This window comes from Carettochelys insculpta, chromosome 5, assembly GCF_033958435.1.
Source record: "Carettochelys insculpta isolate YL-2023 chromosome 5, ASM3395843v1, whole genome shotgun sequence".
NCBI lineage: Eukaryota > Metazoa > Chordata > Testudines > Carettochelyidae > Carettochelys > Carettochelys insculpta.
Window position 1 is genome coordinate 64787620 of NC_134141.1, and position 22354 is coordinate 64809973.

General features: G+C 42.9%; 1 protein-coding gene across 3 annotated transcripts in view; it reads left to right on the plus strand.

Moving 5' to 3' along the window:
- Window positions 1-3569: 3569 nt before the first annotated feature.
- The window catches only part of PJA2 (praja ring finger ubiquitin ligase 2), a 69224-nt gene continuing 50439 nt past the window's right edge, over window positions 3570-22354 (plus strand). The window contains exons 1-2 of one of the 3 annotated variants that reach the window (XM_074995244.1): window positions 3570-3600; window positions 19141-19341. In XM_074995244.1, the coding sequence (XP_074851345.1) occupies window positions 19143-19341 (199 nt within the window). In that variant the 5' untranslated portion in view covers window positions 3570-3600; window positions 19141-19142. Of the gene's footprint in view, window positions 3601-4040; window positions 4050-10136; window positions 10159-19140; window positions 19342-22354 lie in introns of those variants that run through there. The other 2 variants (XM_074995245.1, XM_074995243.1) reach the window with 2 other exon arrangements.

The following is a 22354-nucleotide window of genomic DNA, read 5'->3' on the forward strand; positions in this document are numbered from 1 at the left end:
TCAGCACTTCATTAGTAAACTTCGAAATGGCCATTTGCATGGCCATTTCGAAGTTTGGGGCTAGTGTAGACACGGCCTAAGAGAATCAAAAAAGTGCCATCATAGCTTAACAACCAGAGTGGCTTTCTGTCAACAGAGATCATGGGGGAACAACAGAATGCTGTAGACAACAGTGCTGCATTCTGTTGATATACTGTTGACAGAACGCCTTGGTAATTTGGATGCTCTGCATGTTTTGTCGTCACCATGCCAGTTTTGTTGACAAAACTCTCTAGTGTGGACATAGCCCCAGCGCTAGACATAGGGAAGCTGCAACATCCTGACTTGAAATGGTTTCCATTTTGTATAGGGTTTATAGTTTGGTTCAATCTGCCCTGGCTACACCACTCTTTAGAGATACATAGTGAGCTCTCAGAGGAAGTTTGGGTGTGGGATGCAAGATCTGAGCTGGGGCAGGAGATTGGGGTGCAGGTTCTGGAAGGGAGCTGGGTGCTGGGTGCTGTATTGCATGAATGACTCACCATCTCCCCTCGTTTTCCTGACAGCTGGACCCGCACCGAGTGAGGGTTGAGCCACCTCCATGACAGGGCAAGCCAGCCCTGAGACAGCAACCAGGGCAAGTCAGCACCTCTTCCCCCAACCGACCTCTCAAGGTGGGCCTGTGGCTGGAGGGGATGTCACCGGGCAGATGAGGACCGCCAGAGGGCCCACAATGATGCCCTCTGGAGGCTGACTGACCCCTTCAAGCAGTGGGACAACCAGGAGTGGTGGTCAAGGGACTAGGAGTGGCGATTGTGAGCCTGGGACCAACTAATGCCCTGCTTTGACACCACCACTGGCTATCATCTGACTGCCACTCCCACTCCACCCGCTGCCCCTGCTCCTCCCGGTTCCACTGTCCCTGCCCCTCCCCCAGCCATACTGCAGGGCATCCTGGACCTCCTGTAATGGTTGAGAACATGTCCACCCTCCCTGTTATCCAGGTCCCCTCTGGTCCCCCCACTGACTCAGACCCTGCCACAGCCCCACTGCCTCCATACCTCCCCCATGCTTCCAGCTCCAACCCTGCCCTGATGGTGACCCCAAATCCATGGCAGGAGGGGATCCTGAGGCTTATACCACTTGGGGTCCCACCCGCTGCAGGACCATTGCCTCCCTCCCCTTCCATGGATTGATGCCCCCCACCCCATCCCAAGGCCCCCCCACAGTATAGAGTTCACTGTTCTTGCACTTTGTAAATAGCTTTTTATGACAATGTTTATTTTTTAACCGTTTATCTTGATTTGAGTATAACACTCATTTGAACACCACTCCTGTGTTCCTCCTCATTGTGTGGGAGTCAGGAAGGGGTGAGAAGGTAAAAGGAAGGGTCGTGGTGGGGGTGGGATAGGGCTGCGGGCCCAATGCTCCCTCTGGGAGTGCTCTGGGGAGGGTCATTGGGGGCCACGGGTGAAGATCCCCCTTAGGGCCTCGTGGATCTGTGGCCTATCCCTATGGGCTTGGCAGACTGGAACAGTGTCCAGCTGCTCGTACCTGTGACTGGCATACACCCTCACCCCAGGAAGGCCTCCCTTCTCCCCTCCATAATGTTGTGGAGGGCACAACATGCAGCCACAACGTTGGGGACGTTGTGCACCCCCACATCTAGGCAGGTCAGGAGGCACCTGAAGCATGCCTTCAGGTGGCCAAAGGTGCACTTGGTCTGTAGCCATGCCTGGCTGAGTCAGGCATTGAAGAGTTCTTGGCTTGGGTCCAGCTGCACAGTGTAAGGCTTCATAAGCCAGAGCATGAAGGGGTAGGTGGCGTTCCTCACAATGCACAGTGGTATGTGCACGTCCCCGACCACCAGCTCCAAGTGGGGTATGAAGATGCCTGCCTCCATCTTCCGGCACAGGCTGGAGTTGTGGAACACTAGGGCATCGTGTAACCAACATGACCATCCAACATACACGTCGAGGAACTGTCCAGGGTGGTCAGACAGGGCCTGCGGCACAATGGAGAAATATCCCTTGCAGTCAATATACTTGGCTACACTGTGATCTGGAGCACAGATGGGGATATGGGTCAAGGAACCTCAGGGCAGCAAATCCAGCCATGACTGCGTCCACATCTGCCAAACGGGTGGTCCTCCGTAGCTGGAGTGTGTTGATGGCCGTCATGACTTGAAAGGGAAGGGAACGAAGCACACACACCAGGAACTGAGAGAGGGAACCACTGGGCCCCGGGGATTTCCTTGCTCCCAAGCTCTCCAGGAGACCCATGTGAGACTGCCCCCTCCAGCAGCAGGGCTGTGTGAGGGTAGAATGGCGTGGTCCCCCGGAGATGGAGCTTCCCCCACACCTCTCACACCTCCGACCCCGCTCCCTGAGAGTTCCCCTTTGGCGGAACACCTGCTCCTCCATGCAGGGTCTGCAGCCTGAGAGTGCCTTACCCGCATGCAGAGGGCCTTGACAGTGGACTCCCCACAGTGAACTCTTTCCCGACGGAGCAGCAGCTGTTGGGGGTGTCAAGCTTCCACAGAGTGATGACGACCTGCTCCTCCACAGAGATGGTGGTCTGCAGCTGGGTGTCTTGACTCCAGAGGGCTGGGGCAAGCCAGGCACAGAGCTCCTGAAAAGTGTCCTGCATGCACATGCAGAAATTCTGGAGCCACTGCTGGTCATCCCACTGCCCCAGGATGAGCCCATCCCACGAGTTGGAACCGGTGCTGTGCCTCCAGACCTGCCTGTGCACCCAGGCGGGCGAGTGCAGGTAGGCCTGTGCAGTAGCAATGGTGCATTCCTTGACAATGTTGTCTGGGTCATCCTCCCTTGCGAGGAGGAGGATGGCCACAATGAGTGTCAGCAGAAGCTGAAGCACCTCTGGGTGGGGTCAGTGTAAGCCTGGGGGCTGCTCTGGTCACATTGCTATCTGGAAAGTGCAAAGTCTCTCAGGAAGTGTGCGAGCCTTGCAATGGTAGCTGTGCTGTTCCTCAGTGAGGTAGGCAAGTCTCAGCACGGGCAGGGAACATGCATCAGGTGCAGAGGGGACCCTTTAAGGGCATGCTTGGTGGGGGCTTCCCAAAAGGATTGCCAGCCATGCGACCCTGTGAGACTGGGTTCCAGATGCCCGTCTGTTGAGGAAATGCTGGGCAGCCTGGCTGCAATCTGTCCACAGACATTTTGTTGGAAGGTCTCTTCCGACAGGAACTTCTGCCGACAGATCGCTGTGCGGCTTGGCCCGAAGGAGGACTGTAGCTGTGCTGTGGCTCCAGGGGACAGTGTTGGGTCTACAGATGTAGAGAGGGCTGTAGCTGCGCGGAAGGCTGGCAGATTGTGCCTGTAGCGGTAGGTGCGGGGGAGGCTATGAAGGAAGAGCTGGAGCAGCTCATTCTGCAGAGCTCAGTCCCTTCCCTCCCTGAAGCCTACAACAGCCAGTAGCGGGGCGTGACCATCTGTTCCTGGCCCCGCCCCTCTCTTCCGGGATTGGCGGATACCTCCCTAGCGCGGGCCGGGATTGGCCGGCGTTGACGGTGTAGGCGCACGGGATTGGCCGGCGTGCGTCGGCCGCTCTGGTGCCGGCCCGGCCTGGCGGAGGCGGGTGAGACGGGACCGGGGAGGGGTGAGTGCAGGGCCCGGCTGGGCCGGGCCGGATGGTCGGTGCGGATGTGGGGGAGGGGCCCCGCGGCGCGCTAGCGCCCCTGGCTTGGGGGGCAGGGTGGGGTCTCGGGGCGCTTGGGCCCAGCGGCTCCGTGCCGCGGCCTGTCGGTGGAGGGGGACCGGGACGCCGTCCTGCCGGGCCTGGAGCGGCGGCGGCTCTGACCCCTGGGCCCGGGTCCCGGGAGGGGCAGGAGCGCGGCCCTGAGGGGAGCGCCGCGGCCGGAACCGCTCCCTCGGGACTGGCCCGTCTCCCGGCCCTGACAGCGGCCCCGGCTGCAGGCCCCCCAGGCTTGTGCAGGCCCGCGCGGGGACGGGCCAGTGCTGCGGCAGCGGCTTCGGGGTTGGGCGAGGGGGCTGCGCACGGCCCAGGCGGTAAGGGCGGGCAGCAGTGGCCCATAGAGGCGAAAATAGGTGTGTGGGCGAGGGGAGCTGCGGGGTGGCTGGGGCGGGTTACTGGGCGGCCGGGAAATTGGGGTGGATGCCATATGTAATGTGTGCCAAGGCTTAGCCCTGGCCCCAGTTGGCTGCCTGACAGGTCATACTTCTGGCAGCACCTCGCTTGCTGCATCAGTTGTGTATATACCAAAAAAAAGTGATCCCGTCCGGACGTCCATGTCAGAAACCTCTCTATGCAGGGAGACACTTCACTCAAATGAGGCAGCTCCTGGGAATTCTATATAGAATCATAGATAGACAGGGAGGATTAAAACAGGCCTTAGAGTTCAGCCAGTTCGTTTGATATATTGGTGTCTGAAGGATTGGGGCATAATAAGAAGCATATACATAAATTGTATATCTATATAAATCTGTAGTATGCCCATATTTTGAATACTGTGTGCAAGTCTGGTAGTCCTGTCTTAAAAAGGATATATTTGGAATTGGAAAGGGACAGGAAAAGGGATATAAACTGATTAGGGCATATGGAACAATTTACATATGAGGAGTGATTAATAAGATGGGGACTTCTCTGGTTGGGGAAAAGATGAGTAATAGAGATAAAAGAGGTTTATAAAATCAGATCTGGTGTGGAGAAAGTACATGTGGAAGTATTCTTTATTCCTTCGTATAACACAAGAAATAGGGGGTCACCAAATGAAATTAATAGGCTGTAGGTGTAAAATAAACAAAAGGAAGTATTTCTTCACTCAGTGCAGAGTCAGCCTGTGGAATTGTTTGCCACAGAATATTGTGAGGATCAAGACTATAACAGAGTTCAAAAAAGAACTGGGTGGGTTCCTTGAGGATGGGTCAAACAACGACTATTGAAAGGAGAGGCATGGATACAAAATCAGGCTCTGAAGTATCCCTAGCCTCTGTTCGCTGGAAGGTGTGAATGGATGACAAAGGTGGATCACTTGATGATTACCTGTTTTGTTCATTCCCCGTGAAGCACCTGCTAATGGCCAATATAAAAAAAAAAGGATACTGTCTAGAAGGGCTGTTGGTTTGACCCCTTATGGTCAGTATGTATGTATGTATTTATTTATTTATTTATTATGGTGACAGCCTATATATGCTTTGGCTATGTCTATGCTGAGATGGCCCAATTGTGGTTTGTGAACCATATGCATCTGTTAAGTGCAGTTCATGGAGCCCTCCTTCCCCTGTTTCATTCTTCACCTATGAGATTGGGGGTTCGGGAGAAGCTCAGGACCTTTACCTGGCTTTGGGGTGGTGGGATAGTGGCTTCTGCCCAGTGGGAGTGGCTTTTGGGGCTTCAGTCCTCACCCAGACCCACCTGATGGAGTTTGGAACTTTACCAGGGGCAGGGTGATGCCCTGAGCTCTAGTGGGCATGCCTTGGCTTCCAAACTCCTTAAAATTGTTGTACGTGATTCAGAGGGTCAGAAAGCTTGGCTACCCTGCTCTGTGCTATGAGCGCAATGTGTGACAATTGCTACAGCAATTGAAGTATATTCTTTGTAGCTTTAGTACAGTGGTTTTTAACCTTCATCTGCAAACCCTCCCTAAAACATTACAAATGGAGCATGGGCCCTTTTGGAAATCTTCAACATAGTTTTTGGCACTTGAGCCCTAGCCATCTTCAGAGCAGAGTTTGAAAACCAGTGTTCTATGGTAACATCTTTTGTGGACTCTTGGGCATAGTTTACCCCCTCTTTTTTGAGTTCACATGTTTTAAACCATCCTCTAGTAGATTTGACCCACTGCTCAACAGTTGGTACCTGGACTAATGGAAAAAAATTTCCATTGATGCAATATGTCTGTGTTAGTGTATAGGCTGATTTTACTACATCTCTTGGGTATGACTGTTTTTTTGTAGACTTCTGGGCTTGGGCTGCAGCCCTGACTCTAGAATCTTTCAAGGTGGGACCAGTCCAAGCCCTGGGACCTTTCCACCTTGCAGGGCCCAAGAACCTTAGTTCTAGCCTAAACCTGATAGCTTTCTCAGCAATGAAACAGCTCACAAGTCTGAGTTGGTTGGCACAGGCCAGCTGCAGGTTTTTATTTGCTGTTTAGACATACCCTAAGTGACCTCGTTATAATGAACTTAAAGTTATTTTAAAATGAAGAACATTTTGAACACTTGCATAATATTAAATTAGCTGCCACTAAACGTATAAAACAGACATCAGTTATACATTCATGTAAATACACAATATTGCAGTCTCTGCATATGCAAAGAATGAAAACAAAGGATGAAAACAATATTTAAAAAAATCTAAATTGTAAACTTAATGGCTGAGTCTGCACGAGCCCCTTCCGAAAGGAAGGAGCATGTTAATAAGCAGGTTCGAAAGATGCTAATGAGGCGCTCCTGTGAATATACGAGGACCTTCCAAAAGGACACCCCCCCAGTTTTTGAAAGCCCCTTTTTCCTATCTGGTGTTAGGAAGAAGGGGCTTTCAAAAACTGGGGGGTCCTTTCAGAAGGTCCCCATCTCCATGGGTGGTGCGTGATTCGAAAGCCATTATGGTAATGAGGCACTGCATATTCATAGCAGTGCCTTACTAGCATCTTTTGAACCTGCTCATTAACATGCCCCTTCCAAAAGGAAGGGACTCATGTAGACACAGGGAATAGGTTTAGTTTAGTATTCATGTGATACAGTGTAGTCCACTGAGGAGCCAGGGCGCTCAGGCTTACTGACTTGGACTATTTTTAAGGTGCTTCTCTGAGTTTTTAATGTCTCTGCAGGGACAGCAATTTTCTGGTATGAATCTTGAACTGCGTTTGTAGTTTATATATACTTATCCCCCTATAAACTGTACTACCTTTGGGGTTGAAATTGTGCTGCATATGAATTTCTTTTGTTAAATTTGATAAAATTCTATGTGACCATCCTGGGAGGAAAATGGTGCCTCCCAGCAGTAAAAGAGACCTTTCAGTTTTTACTTTTATGCTCTTGTGCCTTTATAAAATTCTGTGCTTCATGGACTTCTTGTTCATATAAGATTAGTGATGTGACTGAAAACATGGTTTAAAATGAGTGGTGTAATTATTTGTATATCTGTGATGTAATACCTCAGATATAAACTTTTTTAATTTGCTTGTACATGTATATATTTGAATCAGAGAGTGTACACAAGTAATTTCCCCTAAAATAGTTAATGCAAGATAAATGTTTAAAAATCAACACAGAGATCAAGAAGATAGTTTACTGTTACCATATTGCAAAGGCAGTAAGAGAAATGCACATGGTGTACGTGTGGTACAGATGACTACACCTGTGCAACGTGATGAATTTATTGTTACTTTAGGAAACTTTGTAACTTTTTAAAATACTTCTGGACTTAAAACGTCAAGCTTAACATTGTGTAGATGGTGCTCTTCCACAGGTAACTTGATTTTTGTCTATTTTGCTAATGAAGTTAGTAAGTACTGGAGTGAAGACAGTATTTGATCTGGTGTACTGCACTAACTCTGAGAATGCTGCAATGGGTATTAGTAGCAGCAGTTCAAGCTGGCGCTATTGCCACTTTTTAATAAATATATTATTTTATATGTAATTGAAAGAACTCATTGGCTTGTTGGTCCATTTTTTGTTTAATTTGTTTGTTTTTTTCCTTTGGTGATTCTTTGTCACTTTTGCTTTGGTCACTATAGTATAGAAGGAAAGAAGTATTATCATTACTTTATTTTGTACTATGGTAGGGCCTAGAGATCAGGGGTCCGTTGTGCTAAGCTCAGTATATACATGTAACAGAGGCTGTCTCTGATGCTTCCTATTGGTACCGAGAACTGTGAGGTACCTTGCTACCATCTGCCCTTAGCACAAGGAGAGCTTGCCGTGCCTGCATACTGTCAGCCGTCAACCATAGGAAGCATAAGAACTCCACTCCTAGTTCACACAGACTGTGTTTTCTGTTTGCAGGTTAGTTATAGGCATGCTTCAGCACCTGAACCTTCCAAGTGTCCCCTTGGATCGTATAGCCCTTTGTTTACTGTACATTTGGAGTTCAGAGATTAACTGCTCCCAAAGGAACAGAACCTCCCAGCTTACTAGTAGAGCCTCTCACTGATACAAACTTAAACCTTAAGGTGCAGATAACCGCAGGTATAAATTAGTATCCGTGGACCCACAGGGCTCTCTTGGGAACTGCAGCAGCGAAAGGAGCAGAATATGGGGCTGCTACTCCCAGGAGCCAGTGACTCATGTCTGCAGCTCCTCTGATGCAGCTCTATTGCTCCCAGTCTCACCCACAGGAGTAGGCACTAGACTCGCTGGCACAGACGTTGCAGACAGCTGAGTGGAAGGGGCATATGTAGGCCTGGGAGTGGCAGTGGAGGCAATACAGCCACTCCAGCGGAGTTGCTAGCATGGGATGCTGGCAATGGCAGCCCCACATTCTGCTCCTTTTGTCACTGTGGTTCCTGGGAGACTCCTGTAGTGTGCAGATACTGACTTATATCTGCAGAGATCTACATCCATGGGTTCAAATTTGTATCCATGCAGGGCTCTTCTTACTAGCTGCCCCTCCGATCACCACTCTAAATAAAACACAGCACTTTTTTTTCAGTATAGACATCTTTAAAAATGCATTAGACAACAACATATTAGAGATTTGAGAAGTAGTAAATAAAAGTTTTGGAAACAAGTGGTTACTTGTAAAACAGGAAAACATAAGTCATTCTAGAGCCTGGGTTTAATTAACAAAAAAATTCTCCTGTCTAATGACATTTAATTCACCCGAAGGCTGTAGCATTTTCAAAGCAAAATTTTGCTGGGAAGTGTCTGTACACTGTTTACCGGAAGCTGGGGATGGCTGGAAGTGGATGAGCCCCTTGATTACCTGTTCTGTACATTCCCTCTGAAGCATCTGGAATTAGGTACTCTTGGAAAACTGGGTACTGGACTACATAGATCGTTGATTGGACCCAGTGTTGTTCTTATGTTCTAACTAAGTTAGCTGTGATCAGGGGTTGGCAACCAAAATAGCAAGAAGAGACCTTTTTTTTTTGAATTTGGTAAAAAACTCTAATTCAAGATCTGCAATGCATGTGATTATGAGATGGTCCTTAATAAATAACATCAAGCTGTACTTTTTGTAACCCCTATTTTGAGAACAGTGCACACACGATAATTTGTAATGTGATACATGGACATTTACAAACTTTTTATGTATTCTATTCCCTCACACTTTACACGTGTGTTTGTACCACTATCTTCCTGACTTTCACTCATGAACCTTCCCCCCCACCCCCAGGATAGTAGATTCTGAACAATTTAGTTTTTGTTTTTGAAATCACTGTACAGCTGCTCTGATACTTTGATAAAGCACTCTTTTATATATTCGCCATCCGTGAATGGCTTTCCTTGTTTCACGATCTATTGAGCTGCCGCAAAACTAGCCACAGTTATGCTACTTGGTGATTTCACCCATTTTGCGAATGTGCAGTTACTTAGCTCCGCTTTGCATTGCGGCTCCTCAGTGGCTTTTTTCCGGGCATCTCGAGCTGATACTGTTCAGCAAAAGGATTGTGGTTTTCAGAAATTGCCTTTCAAGATTGTATTTTTTTTGTTGGTGGTAAATTTCTCGTTGCAACTGAGACATAAAGGGAACCAGCCGAACTCAACATAAATGTGAAGTCTTCAACTGTGATCAGAGTCCTGTTATTGCTGGGCACCATACAAACATATAGTGAGAAACAATCCCTATCCCAAACAGCTTATAGTCCAACTAGACATGTGAGACAGACAGGGTGAGAGCAGAGATGGAGACATAAAGGGAAGTGGCTTATTGAAGGTCACAAAAGAGGTCAGTGACAGCACTAAGAACAGAATCCAGGTCTCCCAAGTCCTAGTTCACTATATTAGTAAATATTATATAGCATTATTACTCTGTGTGGTGGTATCTAGATTTTAAACAGTTTCTTCTCCCAGGAGCTTACAATCATATTGCATATTGTCTAATTTTGATTATAGCAGACAAAAGCACAATTGGGAAAGGAAACAAATCATCTTACATACAGGAATATGATTTTTATTTTTCCAGATGGAATACATCCATTAGTTCCAACTAGGGATGTGGAATCCCAGGTACTGATTAACTGGTTAAATGGTAGGTAAACCAAGCAGGTAACCAACTATAGTGGGGAGGAGGGTCGGGTCTGGGGAGGGTGACCCTGCCCAGCCAAGTCCTCTATGTGCCACAGAAAGGACACTCCAACCAGGCTGGATCAGCCCTGGTTTACGGCTTCTTGGGTGTGCTGAAGGCAGGGTTGCTCCAGACTGGCTGGAACAGCGCCCGTCCACAGTGGCCTTGCGTGTGCCATGGGCAGGGACTCTTCATCCAGGTCATCGTAGCCCCTGTTGGTGGTAGGGGGGCTGTTCCAGCCTGGCTGGGCTGGAGCTTGCCTCCCCACAGCCCCCTCCTCCTTCAGATGCTGCAGATGTGAGCTGCTCCGGCCATGGTGAAGGTGCACCCCCAGACCTGTGGCAGCCCTTGGGGGCTGGACAAAACCCCTGCTTCAGTTGGACGCGGGGCTGCTCCAACCCCTACTCATTAATTGGAACTGGTAAGCCTCATCCATTTAGGATGAGGCTACTGGTTAACCAGTAGCATCTCTCTAGTTCAGGCCCTATTTAGGTGAAAATGTAGCTTTTAGTTGGAAAACAATACACAAGGAAACAGTAATTTCACGCTTCTTTAATTTAGTTTTAATCTTTTGTCTATGAAACAATTCTTCTGCTGGTATTGGAGTAAGGAGCAAATCACCAAAGGCTTAGCCAGTATTTTAGAGCTGTCATGGCTGCCTTCCTATTAGCAAAATCCACAACTCTTCCATGGTGACTGCTAGACAATCCACTCTACATTTTTTTTTTAAATAAGTTGTAGATTGGTTTCTGATGAACAAAACTTGTCTATATTTAGGAATCATAATTACTGTATGTGCATAGTAGTTACTTCTGAAAGCTTTTAGTACTTCAATTATTTAATCATCTTTCTATTCATAAATAATAAAGACATTTAGTCTGAAATATTTCACTTTCTATTCTGAGTAATTTTGTTTAAGTGCAAAAATCCTATAGAATATTTTTGCAGTTACTGTAAAATAACGTTAAAAAGCAACACAGTTTTTAAAAAATACCCTGAAGCTGAAAATTTTTGTATACAATCTGCTTCTGAAGGCTATTAAAGAAGTATTGTAAGTCTCTGTACTGGTGTTTCTTTTAGGACAAACTTAATGTGGTGTGTGTGTGTGTGTTAAAGTTCACTTTGATAAAGAGTGCATTACAGTGAAATGAATCAATCATGGAATGGAAAACTTAGGTGACCAGTGAATGTGAAAGTGTACTTTAGGGTTAAGATGAGTGTTAGGAAAGCAGTGAGAAAAGTGCAATTTTGATGTAATTAATACATTGAGGAGAGAGGCTCAGCTCCTATAACTAGATTCTATGACTAGAGTCTGTCTTGGCTTTGCTGTGGTGCTGCCAGTGGGGGTGGTGGGTGATGACCATGCAGACTGGCTCTGGTGGCATTCCCTGGGTCAATCTGACCCAGGCAGGTGAGGAGGGAATGAAGAGGTGTACTGAGGCCAGCCTTTGCTGCACTCCCAAGGCCTGTCCTGGCCTTCCTTTAAATTGGAATAAGAGGAAGCTAAATACCGAATTTGGTGGCCCTAACTCTAACTGTTGAAGAGAAGTTCTTGAACAAATGGACCTGCAGACAGAGAGATGAACATCTCTAAAATAAATATATATATATATGAATAAAAATATAGACACATAACAATATTATTATTATTATTTCTTTGTTGGAGATATATATTTTATATCACATGACTGTCATTGGGATTTTAAGTTTGGAGGGGTTTCTTTTATTGTTGGGACAAACGTGGGTGCAGAGGTTTGAAAACTACAACTACCACTTCTTGTGATATCACACTATTTTAATTTTCAAAACAAAAAGCAGTCCAGTAGCACTTTAAAGACTAGCAAAATAGTTTATTAGGTGAGCTTTCGTGGGACAGACCCACTTGGTCTGAAGAAGTGGGTCTGTCCCGCGAAAGCTCACCTAATAAACTATTTTGCTAGTCTTAAAGCGCTACTTGACTTTTTGTTTTGATAGTGTATAGACTAGCACGGCTTCCTCTCTGTTACTATTTTAATTTTATAATGGTTTCATAGAGCACTGCATAGTTGCCTAGCAGTGTGCTGATGGAGGGGTAATGCACAGATTGTCCTGAGATAACAATCATGGGTGGTGATAATAACAATGAAGATGATAAATGAGATAGCTAACCCTTCAGGGTCTCCAGCCTAGCAGGCAATGTAATATAAGTTATATAACCCTAAACCTATGGTGCAAGTCATAGGGCTAAACATCTTGCGCTATCTATTTTTGATTTTTATGATTTGTGGAATCTTTTATCGCCATGTTTATTCTTATGATACTGATGAGATAAAGCTCCTGATTCTGTAACACTTGGAAGACCAAACATTTATTGACACCTGTGATGTCCAAGTTTCATTAATATTAATTAATGAATTAACAATCTATCGTGAAAGGAGTCAAACTTTCTCTAAGAATGAGCTTGTCACAGAGGCTATGTCTACACTAGCACCCCCCACCCCTTTTGAAAGGGAATGCTAATGAGACACTTTGGGATATGCTAATGAGGCATTGCAGTGAATATACAATGCCTCATTAGCATATCCCAAAGTGTCTCATTTCCATCCATCTTTTGAAAGTGGGGCCTACTGTAGACATAGCCAGAATGGTTTATTTGGTATTCCATGGGCACCGATGCCGAAATAAGTCTTTCTTTATCCCTAGAATGTAGTTAGCACTGCAGAGCATAGGAAATGATTTTCAACTGTTGTCTCTTACAAAAGATTATTTCTTCTGTGGCTTTTTGCTTTTAAACTATATTTCTCAATTATGTTTAATTTTTTCCTCCATATCTATCTTATAAATTAAAATGAGTATATATTAGGGAATAATATTGTTGATCACAAGTCAATAAGGGGAAGTAAATATAAGAAACTGGAAGGTGAGGAGGTGTTATATAGAAACTGGAAGGTGAGGAGGGAACTTGTTATCGTTTCAGAATGAACGCGACACCAAAGACAGTTTAAATTTAGACCTGTTTAAAATGTATATTTAAAGTACTGCTCATCCATGACAAGAATGAAGCTAACTATAAATTGGCATTTAAGCTGATTCAGCTTACAAACTGATGATTTCCCCCAATGTCTCACATTGCATCTTAGTTTATCATTATTGCAATAAGATTATTAGAACATATGCTATTGAAGAATTGATACAATTTAACTTGGTCAGTGCTGTTGCATGGCTTGAAAAACTGGCTGTTGGTGCAAACTTATCGTAGAATCACAGAGCTGGTAGGGACTTCAAGTGGTCATCGAGTCCAGCCCCCTGCCCCAAGCAGGATCAACCCCAACTAAGACATCCCAGCCATGACCATGTCAAGCCAGGACTTAAAAATCTGTCGGGATGGAGATTTCACCACCTGTCTAGGCAATGCATTCCAGTGCTTCATCACCCTCCTGGTGAAGTAGTTTTTCCTATTATCCAACCTACTCCTCTCCATCCTTTTTAGAGCTCCCCTTCAGGAAGTTGAAGTCTGCTATTAAATCACCCCTCAGTCTTCTCTTCTGCAAGCTAAATAAGCCCAAATCCCTCAGCCTCTCCTCATAGGTCATGTGCTCCAGCCCCTTAATCATTTTCATTGCCCTCCACTGAATGTGCTCCAGTTCATCCACATCCTTTTTATACTAGGGGGCCCAAAACTGGACGCAGTGCTCCAGATGTGGCCTCACCAGTTCCAAATAGAGGGGAACAACAGCCTCTCTAGGTCTGCTCAAAATGCTCCTCTTAATGCACCCCAATATGCCATTGGCCTTCTTGGCTACAAGGGCACACTGTTTACTCATATCCAGCCTTTCATCCACTATGATCCCTAGGTCCCTTTCCTCTGTACTGCTTCTTAGCCAGTCAGTCCCCAGCCTATAACAGTGCTTGTGATTCTTCGTCCCAAGTACGGGAGTCTACACTTCTGCTTGGTCAATCACATCAGATTTCTTTTGGCTCAATTCTCCAATTTATCCAGGTCACTCTGGATCCTATCTCTACCCTCCAGTGTATCTACCTCTCCCCCTAGCTTGGTGTCATCTGCAAACTTGCTGAGGATGCAATCCATTCCCTCATCCAGGTCATTAATAAAGATTTTGAACAACACCAGACCCAGAACAGAGCCTAAGGGCACTCCACTTGAAACTGACCACCATCCAGATATTGAGCCGTCGACCACTACCCGTTGGGCCTGACCATCAAGCCAGCTTTCTGTCCATCTTAGAGTCCATGTATCCAATCCATACTTCCTTAACTTATGGGCAAGTATGTTTTGGGAGACTGTATCAGAAGCTTTACTGAAGGCAAGGTATATCACATCCAATGACTTCCCCATGTTCACAGATCCTGGTACCTCACCATAGAAGCTAATCAGATTGTTCAGGCAGGACTTGCCTTTAGTGAATCTATTTTGACTACTTTTGATCACTTTCTCCTCTTCCAAGTAGTACAAAATGGATTCCTTGAGGATCCCCTTCATTATTTGCCCAGGTACTGAGGAAAGGCTGACCAGTTTATAGTTTCCTGGTTTGTCCTCCTTTCCTTTTTTAAAGATAGGCACTACATTTGCCATTGTCCAATCATTTGGAATCTCTTCCAATCACAGAGAGTCTTCAAAGATAATGGCCAAAGGCTTGGCAATTGCAGAACAGTTTCAAATAACTGAAAAGCTTTTGTAACTTTAAACATAAGAAATGATCATTTATCTTCTTTGCCGTTGCTCTAGAGCTACACTATGATTAGTGGCTCACTCGCTCGTTCAAGCAGTGCTTTGGGAATTGAGTTGCTTTCCCAAGAAACTGTGTGTGGGAAGAATGGTGGAAACAAATGAGAGCCCAAAGTTAGATTCTGTGATGGGAGATTGGAACTGCCTATAACTTGGCCAGAAGCTTGAAATGTCAAATGAATCTGGTACTGTACCTACAAGAAAGGATTTTTTTTTACATTAGCCCTTAATCTTCTGTGTAAATGTTGTTGCTTTCAGCTTTTAAATTGTTTTCCTATAGTGATGGCTTTTACAAAAAGATGTGCGGTGCTATACTTAGCTAAGGTACTTGCTCAGCACTTCAGTATGTGGGCAACATGACCAGAAGGGAAAGTTTTATGTTTGAATAGTTCATGTGGTACTTGTGGTGGTAGAAATCTAATGATCCTCAGAATAATTCAGACATGGATTCAGTGAATAAAAAGTAGTTAAAAGTAATTAGAATGCTGCAAAGGACATTGGGAATGTGAAAAGTCTCAGAGGAATAGCTATGTTGTTGGTCTGTAACTTCAAAACAATGGCACAATGGATTCCACCCATCTGATGAAGTGGGTTTTACCCACGAAAGCTCATGAATTAATAAATGTGTTATTCTCTAAGGTGCCTTAGGACTGCTTATTGTTTCCTAAGTAATGTAACAGACAGTAAACTAGAGAGGGGCCTGAAACATGATCCCGTGCGAAAAAAAGGCAATGTGGCATAGAGAATCAGCTATAAAATTTTTTGTGCATATAAATTATGTGAAATCTTATATCTCAGGTTAATACTTACTTGAAGGTTCTTATCTTCGAAAACTTATTCATGTGAATTAATTCATTAGGTAAGCACAGTTCTTAGTGACAACAATTCCAACATATCTGACATCCTTATTAGCAGGAGGAGCCGGGGTTTGAGTGGGTAAGATGGCTGTTAACTCTATAACCCATCTCAGAGCAGAAATGAGACATGTTACTTGAATAGTATAGGGAAGTTTTGCTCTCCCACCATCTGTGCTGTACATCACTGAGTAAGTAGTGTCCCAGCTTCCATGCCTATCCAATTATAGCTAGTACCTTTCTTGAGTGTTAAAGTCACTTCATCTCTGAAAAATAGGATGAAAATTATTATCCTAAATGTCTTTCTCTAAGCCTTCAGGAATTCCCGTAAATATCATGAATCTAGATGTGTTTGATGTATAGATTAAAATATATGTAAGTTACATATTCCAAAAAGGGAATAGGTCACACACAAAATGGCTCTCCGTGTTTTCAGTAATGAAGCATAAATAATAAATTGGTTCCTAGTTTAGTTTACTTTAGATGCTGTTTGTTGTAAATAACATCTCAGAAAAAATACAAGTAACAAGATCCAGACTCACAGTGCCTATTCTTATTGATGAAGTTCAAGTCCAAAAGAAGTCATTAAACTGAGAGAATGAGTCTTGCAAATTTGTACCTTTTTCAACCTGACATGAATATTATCTAATATTAATCCATCTGTAATTGATACTTAACCTGGCTTTAGATCCTTTATAGATACTTTGTAACAGATTTCCTTAAACCTATGTGGAATTATTCCGTTGATATTTACCTTGCATGCATCTTTTGTGTTCACCAACCAGATATTTGTCAGATTTGTCTTTTAATACTGAAAACGGTGTAACCACTGTCTTCCCCAAAAATCTTCTAGTACCCTGACTGTGCCTGTTATTCTTTAAGCTTTTCTTTGAGAATATTGATATATTTGCAGTTAAAATGGCCTCTGCTCAAAGTTATCATGCTTAGTTTGTAATAGGTAGTTCTCCTACATCCATTTCTTCAGTTGAAATTTGAAAGGGGGATATCTTAGTTGAGTGAAGCCCCAGAAATATTTTTTCCATTTTCCTCCACATTTTTCTGTAAGTGCAGACTTTGGCTTCATCCTGCTTGAAAAAAATAATTGTCTCCTTTGGGGTATTTGTGTTGATTATAATTAATACTCATTAATCTCCACCCTGACGTATGCAGTTGTATCATTCCTGACTGTTGACGTAATATGGGTACTAACATTGTTAGTGGAAAAAACATTGGAGTAAATATGAGGAAACCTCCTTATCAGTGGCCCCATATGGCTAAACAACTTTATCCTGCTTGTCTTCACTGAATTAAGTATGGTTCCTAAATTAACTATGGTTCTTAAAGAAACGATATTTACAACAGATGGGGAAAAATGGAACTTCCATTTGAATTACAAAAGAAATTTCCCCTCTGTGAGTGTGGGCTCTTGGAGAAACTAAACTCCTCCTCCTTGCTCCATCCACATGTCAGTTACTCTCAAGGTTACACAGAAGCTCAGGTGTTACAGGTTGAACCTTTCTAGTCCAGCCCTCCCTTGACTGGCAACATCCGTAGTTTGGCATGATTTTAGTTAAGCAGATGACCACTTCTTATGGGCATAGCTAAGTTTCCTGTGGTCCCATAAAGTTAGTTTGCAGTCATCAGTCCTGGTTCTCAGTGTACTGTGCTGTTATTTAGCTATAATTTACCCCAAATATCTTCTCTGAGCCCAGTAAGCAGAGGAAGTGTTGGTAATGTGCTAGACAACGTTGATCTCCCAACAAATTCTCTCACCCGGCACTGGTCAGGTCCAGACAAGAGATGTTCAAACTGTAGTTAAATATCCAGGAAAGTTAAAGGTGACCTATTGACTAGAAAAATTACATATATTGAACCCTAAAGAAAGCACTGAACCTCTAAATTACCGGACTGTTAATTACATTAATTGTTTGAGAAAATGATTCAGCATGACCATTATTGTGTCAGGCAGACTGCAACTGATGTTAATATTGCACCAGAAACTTTTTTATGATCGTATACTAACTTTTTCCCATTACTTAAAGTTTTCTTATACCTTTGACTTATCTTATACCTTCTCGGTAAAGTAAGTAGGATCCATTTAGCATGGGTCTTATTACCATATTAGAATCTCATATAGGTTATTACCTTGCCATGGCTATGCTTAATGAAGTTACCTAATGTAAAGAACCCATTAATACCCTGTTGTGACCTGAAATGTTTATTCAAGATGTGATTTGAGTGCTAATATTTTTTCCCAAATGAGAGAGATTAGCTAATGTTTGTGTTATTACTACTGATGGCCTTATTTTCAACAATACTTGCGCTTGTAATAAAACTTTTTATGTTTGTATCAGATTAACAGTAATGCCTGTCATTTTATTGAAAGCAATTGAGTGTTCTATGTTATTTGTTTGTATTTTTTTACATTATAAGGAAAAAGCCTAATCACATGAACCAGAAGGTGTTTGCAGTGAAGATCTGAAATTTAGATATCATCTGTTGACTTCACAGGGTGGATTGTACAATGTGCTGTTCTGCCCTATTTCAGTAGTTGCCTTACCTGGTTCATACAAGTAACTTTTTTCCCTCTTTGAGGCAGCAATTCTTAAATTACCACTTCTTCAGAAATAATTAATGCACACTACAATTGCTCTTAAAGCTTTTCTTAATTAGACTTTTGTAGCATTATGACAAAATGTTAAGTTTATATAAAGTGTGAGTATATTTTGTTCAGTAACTTCTGCCCCCCCCCGTGTGTTTGTGTGTCTGTTAAATTAAAATAATGTTATTTAAGCAAAGCCTTTGCATACATTGCACTGGAAAGTAAGTAGCTCATAATATTGCTTCGGATGGTTTATCAAATAACCAAGCCCTAACTTGACAGTGCTGAGTATTGCAGATTGAGGCACTGATATCACACATAGGAATGAAAGGGATGAGGAATGATAGAAATCAGGGTTAGAGCAACATTTCCTGTTAAATTAATTCGTGATTTGAGTTGAATTACACTAGAGATGAATTTGGCCCACTGTTTGTTTTTGAGCCTTTATTTACGGCTCAGTCTTTTTATTCTGACAGGCTCTAATCAGTAAATAATAGTTAAAATAAGACCAAAGTCTGATTTAAAGTATATTTGATATGCCCTTAGCATCAAAAGAACTAAACTTTAAGATGTTAGTGTTTATTGATTATACATAGATTTTTTTTAAATATTCATGCCACTGCACGTCAACACTTTAAAGAGGAAAACTGGAAAATAATTTCTTTCTCAAAACTACCTTGCATCAAAGTGTAGGAGAGGATGGAATGGATTTTGTTTTCTCATCCCTCTTATGTATTCAGCTTTTCCTGTTTTATTTATTGCAGCAATGGGCCAAGAAGGTGGCAAACCTGCCTGGCCCAAACCAGCAGGAGGATATCAGACGATTACAGGGAGAAGATATGGAAGAAGACATGCGTATGTCAGTTTTAGACCATCTTTGATGAATCAAGAGAGAAATTCCAGCCAACAGAATGGAGAATGTGAAGGACTAGAATTAGGCGATGTTCAAAAAGAGAAGTCTTTATGTGCGTGCTCTGTCATTTCAAACTGAGACATTTTCTTGGGGTGAGGGGGAGATGTAAATGTGTAGAGTATTTTTAAATCATGAAAAAATGAGATCATACATTCTGCATCAAAAAGTTCAATGTGAAATTTAATGAAAAGTAATATTTACTTTGAAACGTTTAAATTTAATTCCTAAAATAAATTTAAAGCAGCATAAGAGCAGCATAAGATACAAATTTAATAACATTTTATAAAACATGTAATTTGTAACCAGGAATATATTACAGACATTTTTACCATCTTATGTGGGCACTGCATTCTCTAATTACTGTGGCCTATAAGAGAAAAAAATACTTAATGTTTATATGCTGCCTCAAAGAGAAGTAAGAAGCAGAACACTTGATATTTTATGAGCCAAATGCTCATCGTATAAGTCCATTAACTTAGCAGAATACACCCAGAAATTAATTTGACGGTAGACTAATTTTTACAAGAAAAGTATAAGAAAGAAAAATATATTTGATAGAAAATGGTCATTATTTTTACTTTATTATGAATGTTTTTAACTTCATCAATTATTCCTGAGTAATGTAAAGTAGCATTTAGTTAGAATAATTGAATCTAGAACTTCAGAATGACCTACTAGATCATATGTATGCTCCCTCCTCTTTTGAATCTATTGCACATTAATAAATGTGTGTAGAAGTCTAGTCTTAAACAAGCCATGTAGGCTGTGTCTACACGTGCCCCAAACTTCGAAATGGCCACGCAAATGGCCATTTCGAAGTTTACTAATGAAGCGCTGAAATGCATATTCAGCGCTTCGTTAGCATGCGGGCTGCCGCGGCTCTTCGAAATTGACGCGCCTTGCCGCCGCGCGGCGCGTCCAGACGGGGCTCCTTTTCGAAAGGACCTCGCCTACCTCGAAGTCCCCTTATTCCCGGGAATAAGGGGAATAAGAATATTCCCGGGAATAAGGGGACTTCGAGGTAGGCGAGGTCCTTTCGAAAAGGAGCCCCGTCTGGACGCGCCGCGCGGCGGCAAGGCGCGTCAATTTCGAAGAGCCGCGGCAGCCCGCATGCTAACGAAGCGCTGAATATGCATTTCAGCGCTTCATTAGTAAACTTCGAAATGGCCATTTGCGTGGCCATTTCGAAGTTTGGGGCACGTGTAGATGTAGCCGTAATGTGGTTTTCACTCTTTCACCTAAGAAAATATTCCACAAAACAAAATATCTCACTTTTTGGAAGCTCTTCGTATTGCATTCCATTATTTATGGAACCATTTTTGATTATTTGAAGAAATTCTTGTTCACCTTTTTTTGTATCCATCTTTTAAATGTTCATAGTTGTATGCAATTAATTACCTTATTTGCATTTTAGTTCTTCTCATAAATCAATGCTAACCCCATGTCTATTTGTGTTGCTTTTTTGTCTAAACTTACTCTAGTTTGTAATTATCTTTTTAAATAATAAAATGCCCATACCGAACATATTTTTGGGTGTTCTGAGAAGGTATATGGTAAAAGGAATATTATTTCCCTATTCTATGATGTAACTCATTATAAATATAGCTCATAATTTCATTGTTTTTTTATTTCATTTTTATTTTTTCGCTTCTCTATTACCTTGTAAACACATGTCTGTTGCCCTTAAATCTCTTCTTGACCTTTCTATATTCTGTATTTTTTTTCTGTCATTGAATATTTGTGTTTTGGATTATTTTGTTCCTAGATATATGATCTTGCATGTTTCCAAGCTGATTCTCATTTTATGCTAGGAATACTGACCAAAACATAAGCCTTAGCTCCTGCTAAGTTCCATGCCCTCTTCAATATCAACTTAAACAGTCACAAGGGATAAATGGAAGGCTCTTCAGTTGAATATTTCATCAAAGGCGGCACCTTTTTAATATTGCAGTGACAAGATGCCATATAAGCTCAAATTCTAGTTTAGGGAAACATCATCCTTCTGTTCTCGAAATGAAAGTGCTATCAACTCGCCCATTCTGACATGCCACATCTATTTTCAGATAACAGTGAAGAATGAAACTAAAATGTTGGGCTGCCATAATTGGAGGTGACGCTGTCTGTGCTACTTATAATTCAGAATACTGCAGAAAGCTGAGTCTCTATAATGCAAAGGTCTCAAGCATCCATCTTAATTCTAATAATTGAAATGTAGGCTGGAAGAGATCTTGAGAAGTAATCACATCTAGCCCCTTGTGCTGCTAGGGGACTAACTAAACTCAGGTCATCCCTGACAGGTGTTTATCCACCTTGGGTTTTAAAGCTTCCTATCAAGGAGAGTCCGCATCCTCCCCTGGAAGCTTGTTCCAGAGCTTAACTAGCCCTGTGGTTAGTAAGTTTTTCATAATGTCTAACCTACATCTCTCTTGCTGTGGATTAATCCAATTACTTGTCCTGGCTTCAGTGGATTTGGAGAACAATTGACAACTTTTCTCTCAACCCTTAACATATTGGAAGACTGCTATAACTTACCAAAGTCATTTTAAATTTTAAACCTGTCCTGCAAAGTGCTTGCGTTCCCTCTTGGCTTATTATCATCTGCAGATTTGTTTTCGGCATGATTTCCACTTTGTTATCCAAGTCATTAATTAAAATATTTAATAGTGCTGGACCCAGAACTGACCCCATGAGACTTCACTAGATGTGTCCTCCCAATTTGACAACAAACCATTGAAAAGTACTCTTTGAATACAGTCTTTCAATTAATTGTGCACCCACCTTATAATAATTTCCTTTGGATCACATTTCCCTAGTTTTCTCATGTATTTACACAATGTATAGCATTTTTAATTCAAGCTTTTCTTAATCTTCCAATTTACACCTTATCTGTTTATATAGTACGCCCCATATATTTAAAATATATTTGCATACATCCATTAATCATACATATTTCATTCTTCTTTATTCAGATTTTTTTTCTCAGATGTGTACGTACGTTCTGTGCTTCTAAGAGTGGTTTAACTTGCATAAGTGCATTCATTCAATTTTACATGCCACTTGAGGTT